Source organism: Thunnus thynnus, chromosome 14 (genome assembly GCF_963924715.1).
Source record: "Thunnus thynnus chromosome 14, fThuThy2.1, whole genome shotgun sequence".
NCBI classification, from domain to species: domain Eukaryota; kingdom Metazoa; phylum Chordata; class Actinopteri; order Scombriformes; family Scombridae; genus Thunnus; species Thunnus thynnus.
In genome coordinates this window covers 599,604-614,797 of record NC_089530.1, presented here as the reverse complement: position 1 = coordinate 614,797, position 15,194 = coordinate 599,604, and the positions used below count along the sequence as shown (strand labels likewise).

General features: G+C 38.8%; 1 protein-coding gene across 1 annotated transcript; it reads left to right on the top strand.

The window, feature by feature from the left end:
• Nucleotides 1-1,122: 1,122 nt before the first annotated feature.
• Nucleotides 1,123-14,192, top strand: degs1 (delta(4)-desaturase, sphingolipid 1). Its single transcript, XM_067609239.1, has 3 exons — nt 1,123-1,365; nt 9,256-9,998; nt 12,097-14,192. The coding sequence occupies exons 1-3, from the start codon at nt 1,284-1,286 to the stop codon at nt 12,241-12,243; spliced, it is 972 nt and encodes a 323-aa protein (XP_067465340.1). The 5' UTR covers nt 1,123-1,283; the 3' UTR covers nt 12,244-14,192.
• The last annotated feature ends 1,002 nt before the right edge of the window (nt 14,193-15,194 follow it).

Below are 15,194 nucleotides of genomic sequence, written 5' to 3'. Positions count from 1 at the left end.
AGTCTGTCTTAAAACAACAGTCAGGTGCCCATATGAATAGTGAAAGAGGTTTTCCTGGTTGTAATTATTCCTCTTGCTCCTACTGACTATTAAAAGATCCCCTTCAAATTTGCTTTCAACGTAAGTGATGGGGGCCAAACTCCACAGTGTGTTTACACACTCATGTTTGCAAAAATGCATTTAAAAGTTAATCTGAAGCTTATAAGAGGCTTCAACAGTCTGAGTTAGTCATATCAAATGGTTATCTGCCACATTTACAGTCTTTTTAGCATCAAATTCCTTCTTTGTGTTTCCTTGGACAGTGTTTCCCTGTTGAAAAACCTGTTTCAATGCTCCTGTGGGCACCTGACTGTTGTTTTAAGACAGATTTGAAAAATTGTGAACCCATCCTTTTATGAAAATATAATACAGGGATTTAATATTTCTCCATGAGTATTATATCATCATCAGACCACCATGCAGGGAAATAAGATTTACAGAAAATACAATTGAAACAGTGATAATAAAATCAGAACATCTCACACGCTTTTTGATGACTAGTGAATTTTGTTAGGTGGGCGAGGTTGCATGGGGGGGGGGGATTTTGGACTCCCAGTATTTCAAAAACCCTGGCTATGGCCCTGTTGTACCAGAGTTTTAACAATGTCATGTATTCATCTAACACTAAACACTTTCATTTCGAGTAAAAATGTAAAAATTTGTTAAAATGTCAGTAGGGCCAAGTTTCACCATCAGAGCTGAGAGGCATTGGTGGATAAAGCAGTTACTATTAAACAGACATTGTATTTCATTTTCATTGTGATATTTCCACTCCAAGTTAAGTAGTTTTTAGGTTTTTGAGGAAGTAACAGAAAAAATAGCACTATAAGCTGAAACTGAATTTCTTTATTGCCATTAAAAGCAGAACTTCAATAAAGCTCTTATTCTGTTCAGAGGAATTGGACCTGGTTTGGAGCAGTGGTAGGTGGTAACTGCAATAGCAAATAGCAAAATAATACAACGAGGATGGAAATCAGTAAGCACAACAGACAGTAAGAGTTTTATAAGCCTAATTTTAAAAAGGCAACACGTTATGTAGTGCGAGGCCTGCTGGGGGAGGAGCTGCAGAATGGGCAGAGCTGACTGATGTTCGGGCAGGTCAGCCGGGCGGGTCGATAGACTGAAGAAAGGAGGGGGGAACCATAGAGGAGAGGGGAAGAAACCGAGAAGTTTTTTAAATCGCCCTTGGGATTTTTTTGATAATTGTTTGTTCAAGAAACTTGTTTAAAACATTAACCAAAAAGATGGGGAACCGGGTCGCCCGTGAGGACTACGAGTGGGTGTATACGGACCAGCCGCATGCCGACAGGAGAAAAGAGATCCTGGGTGAGCTAGCTTATCCGTTAGCAAGTTTTGGATAAACCTATAGTCATCTTAACTTGGATGTAGCCATGTTAACTCAGCTGGGTGGCTATTTTGGTGACTTGTTAAACGTGTAATTGCACATCAATACTAACGTACCAGTGCAGCTGACTCGGTTTGCTAACGTAAGCTAACGGTTCCATGTCCGTCGGTATATTTGCCACAAGTGCTAGCTAACTGACATAGATTAGGTTGAACAGTAGTTAGTGAATAGTCCTTAATGGCTGACACCCATCACCGTAGGTGTTATAAAGATCTAGATTTGTTACAAATAAATTTAATGTACAAGCTAGTTGAAGCTAGTTAGCTTAATGTAACATATAAACGTTAGCAATGTAGAACAACAGTAGTCATTACGCCACTCCCTGAGATGACATAATTCACTGTTGAGCCTCTCACAGGAAAGTTGTACTAACGGTTTAGACACTACCACAGGACACACATTAACCGAGGACCAACCAAAGTCTTAGACCTTTATGCCATATGTTGAATTTGTGTCCCTTAGAAGGTGTTTTGTCGGCTTTTAAGATATATTCAAAGTAGCCAGCGTTAAATGAACACGAGGAGAAAATGACCAAATTCTTTTTGCGAAACCTGCAATTCATACTAAAGCTATATAAACAATTAATTTAAATATGTATATTTACATGAGCAAGCTTAGCAAGGTATGTATTGTGAACAAACAGTGTAAAAATGTTTCTGTCATGCACAACACAGAAGTAGGGTGTAATTGAACTAATACTGTATGAGAGTATTCCAGATACAGTATGTTCTGGACCTGCTTTTTCCAATACTTCATTGTCACACGAATTCAAATTAATTGAGTCAGTGATTGCCAACTCAAAATGACTGATTAAAAGTAACTCTTAAATGTGAAAATGTTCTGCTTTTCTTAATCTTACATTATAGAAAATTAAATATTTTAGGGTTTTAGATTGACATTTCCTGGGTCTGTAGCAAATTGTGATGAGCATTTTTTTTTTTTACTGTTTATTGATGTTTTGTAGACTAGGGCTGATCAATTAATCAAAATTTTATCAATCACAATATGGTCTACTGCAATTTTCAAATTCACAGGAAGTGCAATTTTAGTGAGAGGCAAAATGTGTCAAAATACCATTCTAAATGAGATATTGTCATCCTGGAGATGTCTACACATCATAATCAACAGACTTAAGAAAACATCTTTGTTTGGTACAGATCCCCACAAAAATCACATCATAATCATATTTATATGTATTTCAATGAAAATGAGAATGATGTAAAAATGATCATTCCCTCTAATATTGCAAATCATATCGCAATTGAATTATCAGTCAAAATGATTGCAAATAGATATTTTTCAAAATCAATCAGCGCTATTGTAGACCAAACCATTTATTGAAGAAAATAAACAGCAAATTTATTGATAAGAATTATGAAAAGAAAATGAAAAGAATTGTTAGTCGCAGCCCTAAAATTTATACTGCTTTATGTAAAATTCAGCCAAACATCTTTGGTATCTTTGGACACCTTGGAATGTCCACTAGACTCCACTAAAAAGTCCTCACCAGAGAGGGTTCAAGAGGTCATGACTTTTTATTCATGGAACTTTTATCACATGATCCCTTTCATTATCATGAGAGGGGAATGGTAGTGAAGTCTGATAACTGAACAAACTTGAGAATGCAAGACACCCAGCTGAATCTAAACCCTTTCTCTACCTAACTACTTTAAACACAGCTTGTCTGTCTCACTTGACAGTGAGAAAGATTTCCTGCCACGCTGCAGATGCGTTGTTATAACAAATTAGATGTGATATTTCCCAAAGCATACCATAGGTGTTGAGAAAAAGACACCAACAATTGAGAGTTCCAAACAGTCCCTGTGTCAGTTGCGTTACTATACATGCAACATAAACAAAACTTTGACTCACTTATTGTGATGGATTGTCGGTGTCAAGCATTGCTGGAATGCCACCAGCTGCCTGGCATGAAGGAAAATGAAAAAAAAAACCTCACATTTACTTTTTAGAATAGAATAAAAAATAACTTTGTATCCTAAACCCTACAACACATGGTGAGTGCATGCTGCTCGCTGTAAGCCGTTATTGTTAATGTTGTATGAACATAAAGAAGGAATGGAAAAATTTGAAATTTGATGATTGAACTGAGACACTGACAATCTGACTTGGGGCTCTGTGACGAATGATTCTGATCCTGTCGGATGTTCCGTTTTATTGCGGCAAACACAAAAGGCCTTCTGTTTGTCAAAGTGCCCTTTTATGAAAATCAGGTGGCCTGCTGACCAGGGCTCAGTTTTGGATGATCAAGGATTGATATGTTTTCGGTACAGGCTTTGTATCTATCATGTATTTTCACTGTGAACATAAGAGACACTCAAGTTAATTGGTCAACACAAAGTACTGCCATTGTGTTGAGAACAGAGCCATGGATAAAGATACTCATTGACAGCAGGGCTGTCTCCTAGCTTGAATTATTCATGTTAGTACAGATGGAATGCAGCAGTATCAGGAGATTCTCAGGCACTGCTACGCTACAGATTAGTTAGGTTGCTGTGACTGCCTTTCCACAGAGGTAGCAGACATAGTATCTGAAGAGCAGGAAATGTATTCAAATTATTTAGAGCTGGGTATGAAACCTCCAAACTTTTTGAATTGTGTCCACACTGTAATTTGTCAACAAATCAACAAATACTTGGTCAGATTCTTGTAAACTTGTTCATAAATAATCAAGATTTTATATCAATATCAAGATTTTGTTTATTTGGTAGGGGTTATTTCCTGTGGTGGGAGGGACAGACTAACAAATTGCCTGTGAAACGGGGGTGTATTCAAAACACCTCCGTTGTTTTCACAACTTTGAACTCGTCTTACCTAATGGAGACTGCTGGTTCTAACTGTACCCAATGTTTACTGAGCATTGACTGAACATACTGAACGTTTACTGAATCAGTGTTTCTCCTATAATTATCACAACAAGAACCCCTGCCAATCAATACTTTTGGGAGTCTCTGTGCAGCGCTGTTAGGTACGTGAGTCAACCTCTGTGTTGTTGCCTGGGAAACTATTGGTAGCGTAACTCCGTTAAGGAATACGGCATTGTGTAATATGTTTGCGTAGTGAGTGGGAAAGAGCAAGCGGCAGAGAAGTGACGGTGGATGCGAGCGGAGCAGAGGTTAGCAGTAAAGTTGTCAGTCTGGCAGTAAATGTACAGTACAGACTACAGTGTGTCAGTTAAGAAATGCTAAAAAGTCACGTCTGTTGTTCCCTCAAGTGCTGGAAACGTGAAGGGGGTTAGCTCCAAAGTTAGCAACAATGGGTTGGTCTAACCTAAAGACGCTAAACAGAGAAAAAGAGAACAGAGAAATGTGTGGCTGCTGAGTTCACTGTGCACTCTGTCCTGTTACATCCCTAACCCGTGCAGGGCTCTAAAAGGGAGCACTATATTTAGAATCTTACTCCAGATGATTGTGTGCCAAATCATTTACCCATGTCAATGTCACTGGCAGTTAAGTTAAGTGATCTTGATGAAGGTCACTGTCTGACCAACAGCAAAATAGCAGAGAAAAGTGTGTAAGAGTAGCTTTTTGATCCAGAAAAGTAGACTGCATTTATTTGGAAGCATCCTCCAGTCTTCTGCCTCTAAGAGAATAATGAAATCCAAGTGACATTTGCTGACCAACATCACTGGTTCAATGTTAGTTGTAAAAAGAGAAGTAGGTGTGTGTGTGTGTGTGTGTAATGGAATAAGAGGCAGTGTAGAGCAGCCTCTCTGCTGTGCCATTATTACCGGAGAAAGCCATCATTATACAAATGCTGTACAGATTGTGGAAAGAGTTCTTTTCTTTTCCCTAGCAGAGTTAGTGTAAGTTTTGTTAAGTGTTGCAGTGTGAGTTGGTCAGCTGGTCTTAATTGTTAGTGCTGGAGTTTGGTGCTCCACCAACAGTCTGTGTGTGATGGGGTACAACATATTCATTCAGCCCAAATGCTGCCTTTTTTTTAAGATGAATGCAGTGTCTCCCCTAGGTTGACTGCTTTGGTGCGACAACATAACTCGGGAGAGACTCCGCAGTTCAGCACTTCTCTGTTAAGAAGCGGCTGAGATTGCTAACTTTGGAGCTAACCCCCTTCGCTTTTCCAGCAGTTAGGGAAACAACAGACGAGACTTTTTTTTGGTTTTGAGAAGCTTCAGCATTTATTAACTGACACACTGTAGTCTGTACTGTACATTTAGCTACTGTCAGATTGACAACTTACTACTAACCTTTTCCTCTGCTCCTCGCATTCACCGTCACTTTTCTGCCACTCGCTCTCTTGGTTAACCACACACTTGCTACACACACATTACGCTCTGCCCTATTCCTTCAAAGAGCTACGCTACTCTTTGAACAGTATCTTTCACACAGATCTCCTTTGAAGAACAAGGAGAGGGCATGTTCTGGCACTATTCCATGACTCAAAACAATTCCATGATAACATAGGGTGTTATCGTGCTCGCACAGTGTGCGAGTGAAAATCATTAGTAGCCCGTTGATATTAATGATTGTGTGAAATTTTAGTAGTGGCACTCATGATTCGCCACTGCAGAATGAATATAGGGGAAAAACTGTGAACTGCAAAAAATTCTAGCATGTGGGCGCTGTAGACTGCCCTGGCAGTAGAGGTACACCTTTTTTGTTCTGTCCATATAATGTTATTAACGACATAGAAAAATCTAATTTTGAAATCTGTGAATCAATTCAGAATCATAGGAGATAAGAATCACAATTCTTATGTGAATTTTTGTATAAAAATAGGGGTGTAATTATGTAATTTTTGTATGGCTATTGGTGTTTTAACAACATTAAACACAGATTGTGCTTATTTTTATAAACCTATGGCTTTTGTAGAGAAATTAATACTTTGTAAAGTAAAGGTTTACTTTAAACAGCAGTATATCTTAATGGTTGACTTGAAAGACAATACAAACTCAACAACATGAACAATAGGTGTTTTTATAAGGCTCTAACTCTATCTTAGTTTGTAATTTCTGCTCATGTTGGAGTTCTGAGTTTCTGTGTATCTGTCTTCCTGCAGTTTTTGACCCTCTCAGAGGTGTATTGAGGCATTGTTATTGCCTTGCAAAGAGCTTTGCTATGGACAGTCACATGCCTGAGGCCCAGCTCAGCTTTGTAAGGGGGGAGGCAGCGGCGCATTGTGGTGATGACTCAGAATGTGGTGTTTGCTGAGACTTGTCTTTCTGCAGTACCCTCCCTGTTGTTATGCAAATAAAACACATACATGTAGCCTGGAGGCCAACTTTACATCTCTTAAAAGCAAAGGAATTTTAAATGGCTGAGCAGGTAAACTTGTGTGACTTGGGTTTTTATTATGGACATCAATTTTAATCACTATTCACCATGATGTTTCACTGTATTATATCTGGCCTTTTATTGTTATGCTTTAACTAAGTCAGTACAGGTTTGAGCAGTTGGACAGTGAAGTCACTGGACTGAATCCACGGTCAGTGTAAAAATATGTTGTAGAAGTTTGCCGTGGGGGGGGTCAGGGATAGGGCTTTGATGTGATGAAAAAGGAGTACTTAAGCATGAAACAAGAAAATTGAGATCTAGTATTGATTAAAAAACAGTAATAAATAAAATACTATATTCAGTTACAGTATGTAATTATATATAGAGTATTTATAGTGACATTGTGCTGTTTTATTATAACTGATGTACAGACTAAAGAGACCTTACCCTACATGTTAAACAAAAGCAGCAGATAGAAAACAATAAGTGTTCATCCTCTATTTCTAGATCAATTTTATTGCTGGAAATACAACTAAAACAGTGCTGCTTTATTTTCCCATGCAATTATTGGTATGATAAAACATAAACAGTAGTATCAGGATGTGCAGGATTTGTTCCATTCAAGTGTCTATGCCATATTGGCTCCTACTGGGAATCAATTGATGGGCAGTTAGGAAGTTGTTCAGCAGTTTACTTTTAAATGAAGGAGTTTCAAAATGAACCTTCCTTGTGCTGGCCTCTCCCTCCTACAGCTGACTTGATGATAGATTAACTTTAGTTCAGTGTAAAGGTCAAAAAAGTGGTCATGTTCAGCAAGTTCTTAAACACATCAATTGCCTTATCAACACCTGGCTGTTTGCACTGCAAACCACAGTTAGCACAGCTTGACATGACTTAACATTAATTCAAGTCTAGCTGGGGCCTCACAATACCTTTCAGTCTTTGTCTTAGACATAGACATTTGTAAAAGTTCTGGCAGAGGAACGCACATGGAAATGATTATCAATCCTGGCTTAATCTGGTACATTGGTATTTGAATGTTGATTGATGTGTAGATAAATAGTCACATAAAAAGAGGTGGAACACATTGACTACATAATGAAAAGCTATATACAGATTTCCTCTGTAATCACTACAGGTTTTATAGGTTTTACAGGTTTTATTCAAACTGAAATAAGAATAGAGATGGACGGTAAATATAGCCAGTAAGACTGTCTGCCTGTGACAGGACACTGATGTCACCACTTTGTGTAAAGATTTGATGTATGTATGAAAACAAGGTCTTCATCTGTGTTGGAGAACCATCAAATTAATATAAAATAGGTGGTGCCATCATGAAACAAAAAATCTAAAATCTAAGTTAGAAGAACACAGGTTCCTTATCTAATAGAACAGATATGTGCAGTATGCTGTAGCAGGAAAAAACATTTTAATTTAAGTTCGACTTGTGTCAGCTGTTTACTACCAATTTCTGAGTCGTGTCAGCTTCCACAATGACTTGTGTCATGTGTTTTGTGGTGGCTGGTAATCGATGGAGTTACTTGCTACCGCCACTCACTACTTTTTACATCAGGACCTTTGTTTACACCTTGCTGCACACAGATATGATGGAAGACATGGTCGTACCTGACAACTTTCGAAAAAGTGGGATTTAGTGGCAAAAATGGATGAAATGGCCAGTTTGGTACATTATTTTTAATGCGTAGGAATCTAACTTTTGTATTTATGATTAAGATATTACTTTTTTTACATTTCAAAGTTAAATAGTTTCGCTTTACGGTGTGACATTCTGTAAAGATTCTTACGAATTTTTGGTATGTCCTACATATGGAAACCTATTCTTCAAAGCTGTTAGTGACTGCACACACAGACACTCCTAGTGTGAAGTGAAGTATAACCTTATGTTCACCCGAAGTGCTTGTACATCACAATGTGGTTATGCAGGGTACTTGCGTACAGTTCCTTTTGCCTTGGCATGTACTGTACGTGATTTCTTTTGCTGCTTGATTCCCGGCTCCTCCAGTCCACATGCCGATGTGTCCTTGGGCAAGATACTTAACCCCAAATTGCTCCTGATGGCTGCACCATCAGTGTATGAATGTGTGTGAATGGTTAGCTTCCTCTGATGGGCAGGTTGGGACCTTGCATGGTAGCCCCTGTACCCATTCAGCGTATGAATGTGTGAATGTGTGAATGTGATTTGTAGTGTAAAAAGCGCTTTGAGTGGTCGGAAGACTAGAAAGGCGCGATACAAGTACAGTCCATTTACTAATCAAAGAATAGCGGAATTGTAAAATACATTACACAAGTTAACAATCAGTAGTTGACTCGGTCACATTTGTGTCCAGTCTGCTACTTTTTCTTCTATTAATCTAAATAATGCAGATGTACCAAACTTTTCCTTGATCTTTTTGAGGCTTTTTGACAAAGTATAAGTAGTTTTGAGTAGAAACATAAGTTGAATTCCTTCATTTAAATGTTTGGTCATGTCATGTAAATCAAATACAAAGTTTTATTTTCAGTACATTCATTTAATTTGATTCTCTTGTTTTTCTCTTGCAGCAAAATACCCAGAAATCAAGTCGTTGATGGGTCCTGACCCAAGGCTGAAATGGATTGTGTGCATGATGGTGGCTATACAGTTTTTAGCTTTCTACCTGGTCAAAGACTTGGACTGGAAATGGGTTTTGTTTTGGACTTATGCCTTCGGCAGCTGTATCAACCACTCAATGACCCTCGCTATTCATGAGATTTCCCACAACACGGCCTTTGGAAACAACAAGGCCATGTGGAACCGCTACTTTGCCATGTTTGCCAACCTGCCCATCGGTCTGCCCTACTCGGCCTCCTTCAAACGGTATCACCTGGACCATCACCGCTACCTGGGCGGAGACGGTGTAGATGTAGACATCCCCACTGAGTTTGAAGGCTGGTTCTTCTGCACACGCTTCCGCAAATTCATCTGGATTATTCTGCAGCCTCTGTTCTATGCCATCCGGCCTCTCTGCATCAACCCCAAACCCATCACTCAGTTGGAGGTGACCAATCTGGCCTTCCAGCTCACCTTTGACATTCTGCTGTATTGGCTGTGGGGGGCTAAGCCTGTGGTCTACATGCTGGCTGGCTCCATGCTGGGGATGGGACTGCACCCCATTTCTGGCCACTTCATAGCTGAGCACTACATGTTCCTCAAGGGCCATGAGACCTACTCCTACTATGGCTCCCTCAACCTGCTCACCTTCAATGTGGGCTACCACAACGAGCACCATGACTTCCCCAGCATCCCAGGACGCAGGCTGCCCATGGTTAGTACATCTGGAGATGGAGATCAGTGTTACCCACAGGGGGCACACTTTTCAATCAAACCACACTGTCAGCTGCATTTCCATGATGTTAGAAAGGAGGAAATAATTTGGGTGAATACAAATCTGTGTGTGTGCTTGTAGTTTATCCTCGCTCTGTGACAAAGGGTTGTTATAACCAGAAAGTGTTAGATATTGAGATAACACAAATTCAATCAGTAACTTGTGAGAATAGTTCAGTTTTAAAAATCCGATGTGTAACATTTGTTATCTAAAGATAATGAGATAATTAGGTCAAGATTTCACATAATGGGTGCAAAAATAATGTATTTACCATGGCCCTTCTTTTTTTAAAAAATTTGTAGATAATGTTGTAAAGAGTTGTGAACAATACTTTGTTCTTACAGTCAGGTTTTTTTAATAAATGTGTATCAGGACTGTAAAGGTACTCTCCCTGGTTATTAGATTAGACTCATTTTGCCATTACACAGTACCAGCACAGCGAAATGCACTTTAGCATCTAACCAGGAAGTGCAAAGCACATATAAGTAAATGATGAAACTGTTACAGTAGCCAGTACCAGCTCACAGCCTGACATGATCAGTATTCATTTGAAACTCAGCACAGGTCACTTTCAAGCTTACCAGGAAGTTACAGAATACAGTTCTCCCCAGACTCTGCTGTACTGTATGCTAATGTTATTATGCTAATATATTATAGACTTAACATGTAAACAGTTAGAATTTTAAAATGCTAACTGTATGCATGTTAACATACTACAGTATTCATACTAAAGTTTGCATTAGAGATGCACTGATATGGAATTTCAGCACCGATAATGATATCTCATAATTATCTGTTTGATGTGGCCAATACCAATATGATAACCAATAATACTACTCATAGTGGCTGTGGATGAGAGGGGACACAGAGTTGAATGTGGGGGGAGCGGTCACATGTCTGCAAGTTTATGCTCTGTTTGTTCAACAGTTGTTTGATCAATTGCTCGCATTGTCTCACTTACTGGCAGATATTGTTGCACTTCTATCTGCCAGTAAGTGAGCAGTCATAGTCTACTCAAGTAAAATATCTAAAGTCTGTTTTCTTCTCTTGTCAGCAGCCAAGGCTCTGTATTTTTAGATATAATTATTGGATGAAATTCCATTATCAGAACAATAACAATAATTTAGTTTTAATTCTTACAAGCCAATAACATATCGGCCAGCGATATATCATGCATTCTTAGTTAGCATGGTAAATGCAAATTGTGTGTATGTTTATTTCCTTACCTACAGTACCAGTCAAAAGTTTGGGAACACTTTGTCATTCAAGGTAATAGGAAGGTGTGTTTAAATTTTTGACTGGTACTGTACATAGATTAGAAAAGATTTGGTTCTATTACGTAGATTCCATTCAGTAAAATAAATCTTCATCCAGTATCATGCCTAAAAAGTTTTTGGACCTTTATATAATTTGTTTGTCACATTTGCCAGACACCAGTCTTGTAAAATAAGAGCAGAAAAATCAACTAAAATCTGCAGCAGTAAAGATAAGATGGACTATAAAACAAGACATCATCCAGTGCTGTAAAAAGGGTCTAACCCAGATACTGCAGTTCAAATGGCCTATCATTTCTTGGAAAGAACTGTCTTTTGGTTCAAATTATTGAAAGAATTGGAATTTCTTTGAAAGAACATCTCCTTTTAAACCCAACTAAATATTCATCCATTATTGATTTATTATTGGACATTTTATTCTCCATTAACAGCATGTTGATTTGTATACTTACCTACTGGCACATTTCACATTTTTGCATTTTCAATTTTCAGAGTTCTTTTCTTTACACTTCATGGAAATGATTAGGAAATGACAGACTTGACATAGGGTTTGATCAGGGGTTTAAGCATTACAACGTTAGATTTCTTTATGACATGTCTGCTGCCTGCAGGCTTTATCAGTTCTGTCCACTCACAGTTAATCTTATCAGCAGCACCCAACCCCAACAGTTTCACTTCTGTGTAGACAAAAGTGAAAGTTCAAAAATGTAATCTAAAGGCAGCATTCCACGGTGTTTATTCATCTGTTTCCTCTTGGTTTGTAGGTGAAGAAAATAGCAGCAGAGTATTATGATGACCTGCCTCAGTACACATCATGGGTGAAGGTTCTGTACGATTTCATCATGGATGATGCACTCAGCCCGTATTCTCGAGTCAAGAGGAAGCTGAAAGGAGACGTCAAACAGGAGTAACTTCACTGAAAGCTTCTCTGGAACAAAGCTGCAGCATCCACCATGACAGCAGCCTGCCGCACCATCCTATAGACTAACAGCTTCTGCATATTAATACATTCAACATCTGAAATAAGGGTGGAGATGGTGCACGTGTTTGGAGTACCTTTCCTCCACAACAAGAGGAAATGGATCCAGGTCATAAAAACAACTGCTCACACATTTATTTGTAACTCATGGCCAAGACAAGTGATATTAGTTTGGAACATAAGAGTTTGTTAGCACCTATAGACAGCGCCAAAGACTGGTTGCACAAAGATTTGCTTAGATCAAACAGAGTTTAATTTAAGATAGACATCTAATTTGCTGAATGAAATAAGACTGGTTGGATTGCCATGAAATTTGGTACAAGCATTCATGGCCCCCTCGGCATGAATAGTCATCATTGTGGTGATCTCCTGCCTTTTTTAAATTTAAAGTTGCCCTATAATTTGGTTTATGATTGTCTTTAAAAGTAACCGCTGATGTCCACTGAATGTGGCTTCAAGACATTCCAGCTCTGTTGCCACTGTGAGAGACGGTCCACTGCCGTTCTAGCCGGTATGCTAATATGTACTGGATGTGTGAGCAGAGGGTCTTAGGAAACAGCCCATGTGTCCTCTACTTGTCAGCAGCTTAAATTGGTTAGTCTTTATTTGTATTTAATCCCCTCCAGACATTTAAAAAAACAATAATGTGTGTCTGATATGTTTTTTCCACAAAAAAAGTATAATTACCATGTTAAAATCCCTAAATTAATATCTGCTCCCTCTCCCTCATTAAAAATTCCAGAATCTATGAATATACAGATATTGTTCATTTCAGAAGTTTAACTGCTCGATAGAAGATGTCTCCTACTTCCCTGTTTAGTCCACTCTAAGTGTTTACTGGAGGCTTCAAGTTTTTGCAACATTATGAGTGGAGGGGATCTTTTAACTGTTTTAATTCACGTTAGTGTGAACAAATACAAGACTGACCTAACTATAGTCTTAAGATATTTTTGTGCAACCAGCTCTGAACATTAGCCATCAACATTGGTACACTAAAAAGCTGTTGCACCAGCTACTCTTGTTTGATGACTGAGTACAAACCATGTCAAAGGTGGTCAGTGTTGCAGTTTATATTCTGCCACAGAGATTAATTGTATACAACTGGAGGTCAACAACATAAAAGCAGCTGTGTTATTTGTCGAGAGCATCACTGTGTCTGTGTGTGTGTGTGTGTGTGTGTGTATTTTATATCGTGGACCAAAGTTGAACTCTGAGTGAATCCACTCCTCATTTAGACCCCTCCGTTTTAATAGGTTGTTGCAACATATTGCTGTCATGTGTGAGCTGATCTGTTTGATATCACATGTATTAAGTTTATGGGGCGGCTTTATGGGGTTGCTTTATATGTCAAATGTAGAAGCTAACCTTTTCTAGCCTATGACCATTTTTTTCTCAACTGCTGTGCTTTTTAACACTTCATTTTACCACAACATTCTACAACCTGTTGTCCTGCTTCCATACAATCGAGTCAGTTTGAGGTAGTGTTGTATGTGAGATGAAAGTGTCACTCGTGCCTCTGAGCTTTGGTCTCAATTCCACGTCTGTGGTCTTAATTTAAATTTTATGAATTCATTCACTTGATGAAAATCTGTATGCCAATGATTGAAAGTGTTTAAAGTTAAAATCATTGTTTTTTTGTTCATGTCCTCTGGCTTAAGGTTGTACAGGAGGGACTGTAGCTACAACTGAGGTCATGTACTCTGTCTGTCATGATTTAGCAACCGAGTTACGGTTGGTATTGAACTGGCTGATTCCACTTTTTCCATACAGTTAATTTTGACTATATTAAAGCCAATAAAATAAGTGAATTAAAAAGACTCACTATTTTCCCATTAGAATTTCACAATTGTACTTTTTTCCTCGATTAAATGTTTAACTATGCACACTCTGAACAAGTCTTCATTCCCCCTCCTCTCATCCATCCTGCTCTGCCTGTTAAATTCAACAATGTTGTCTGTTTGAGATTATATTTCTAGGGAATGACAGCTTCTTCTTCATAGCCAGAGACAGGAAGCAGCCATATTAAAGGCCATTGAAAAAGATGTAGTTGTCCACCTCTCTTGAAATGTCTGTCCAGTATCCACCAGCTCATCCTCTCTGTTACAGACGTGGCCGAAAATATTGGTAGCCTTCCACCTTTTTTTGAAAAAATTAAATTTTCTCTGCATTAAGTTGAAACTGAAGGAACTATATGGTATCCATCGTTCTATTATGATATCAATATGCCTATTTTCTTCGGTTCTCAGCAGAAATAGACAGGGAAAACTATCTGTTGACAGTCATATGACATCATACTAGCAACATTACACCTTTCACTATAGTTTCAATGTCTATATCTGTAGAATATGTCACAGACATGAAGTGTCACCACTACGGGTCAGCCTGCGCGGTGCACGACGGGGCAGGAAGCCTCTCTGGCGGGGAACTCCAGTACGGAGAGTCGGTGACACACGGAGCTTCTTTTCTCGACTCATGTCGCTTTCCGTGATAAAATAAAATTAAAAATTAAAAAACACGTCCTTTTTGAGGAGTGTATGTGGCTGACAGAGGTAGCCCCAACGAAATCCCACCATGCCCATCAGAAAGAAAGCCGCTTTCACCTCACATAGTTTATTTATTTCTAACCATTGAGCACATGCTTCTTAATCGTTTTCTGACTAAACTAAATCTAAATGGAATTTATAATCAAATTATATGAAACATGCAATTATTGATGGCCATTATCAAAACCAAACTCTATGTAGAAAGATAGAGCTGGCAGCATAAGCGCCGCAGCAGCAACCCTATCTGTGTGGACGCTGCAAGCGTGCAAGACGCAGCAGCTCAGCGATGCACACGCACTCCTCAGGCTCACGCAGGCTGTGTGTCCCAGGCGTAAATCGG

What these genes read in the sequence shown, in the direction of transcription:
- degs1 (XM_067609239.1), top strand. Translation starts at nt 1,284, where the DNA reads ATGGGGAACCGGGTCGCCCGTGAGGACTACGAGTGGGTGTATACGGAC. An exon ending in CAGGAGAAAAGAGATCCTGG is followed by an intron (nt 1,366 to 9,255) that starts GTGAGCTAGCTT and finishes TTTCTCTTGCAG; the next exon opens with CAAAATACCCAGAAATCAAG. An exon ending in CAGGACGCAGGCTGCCCATG is followed by an intron (nt 9,999 to 12,096) that starts GTTAGTACATCT and finishes CTTGGTTTGTAG; the next exon opens with GTGAAGAAAATAGCAGCAGA.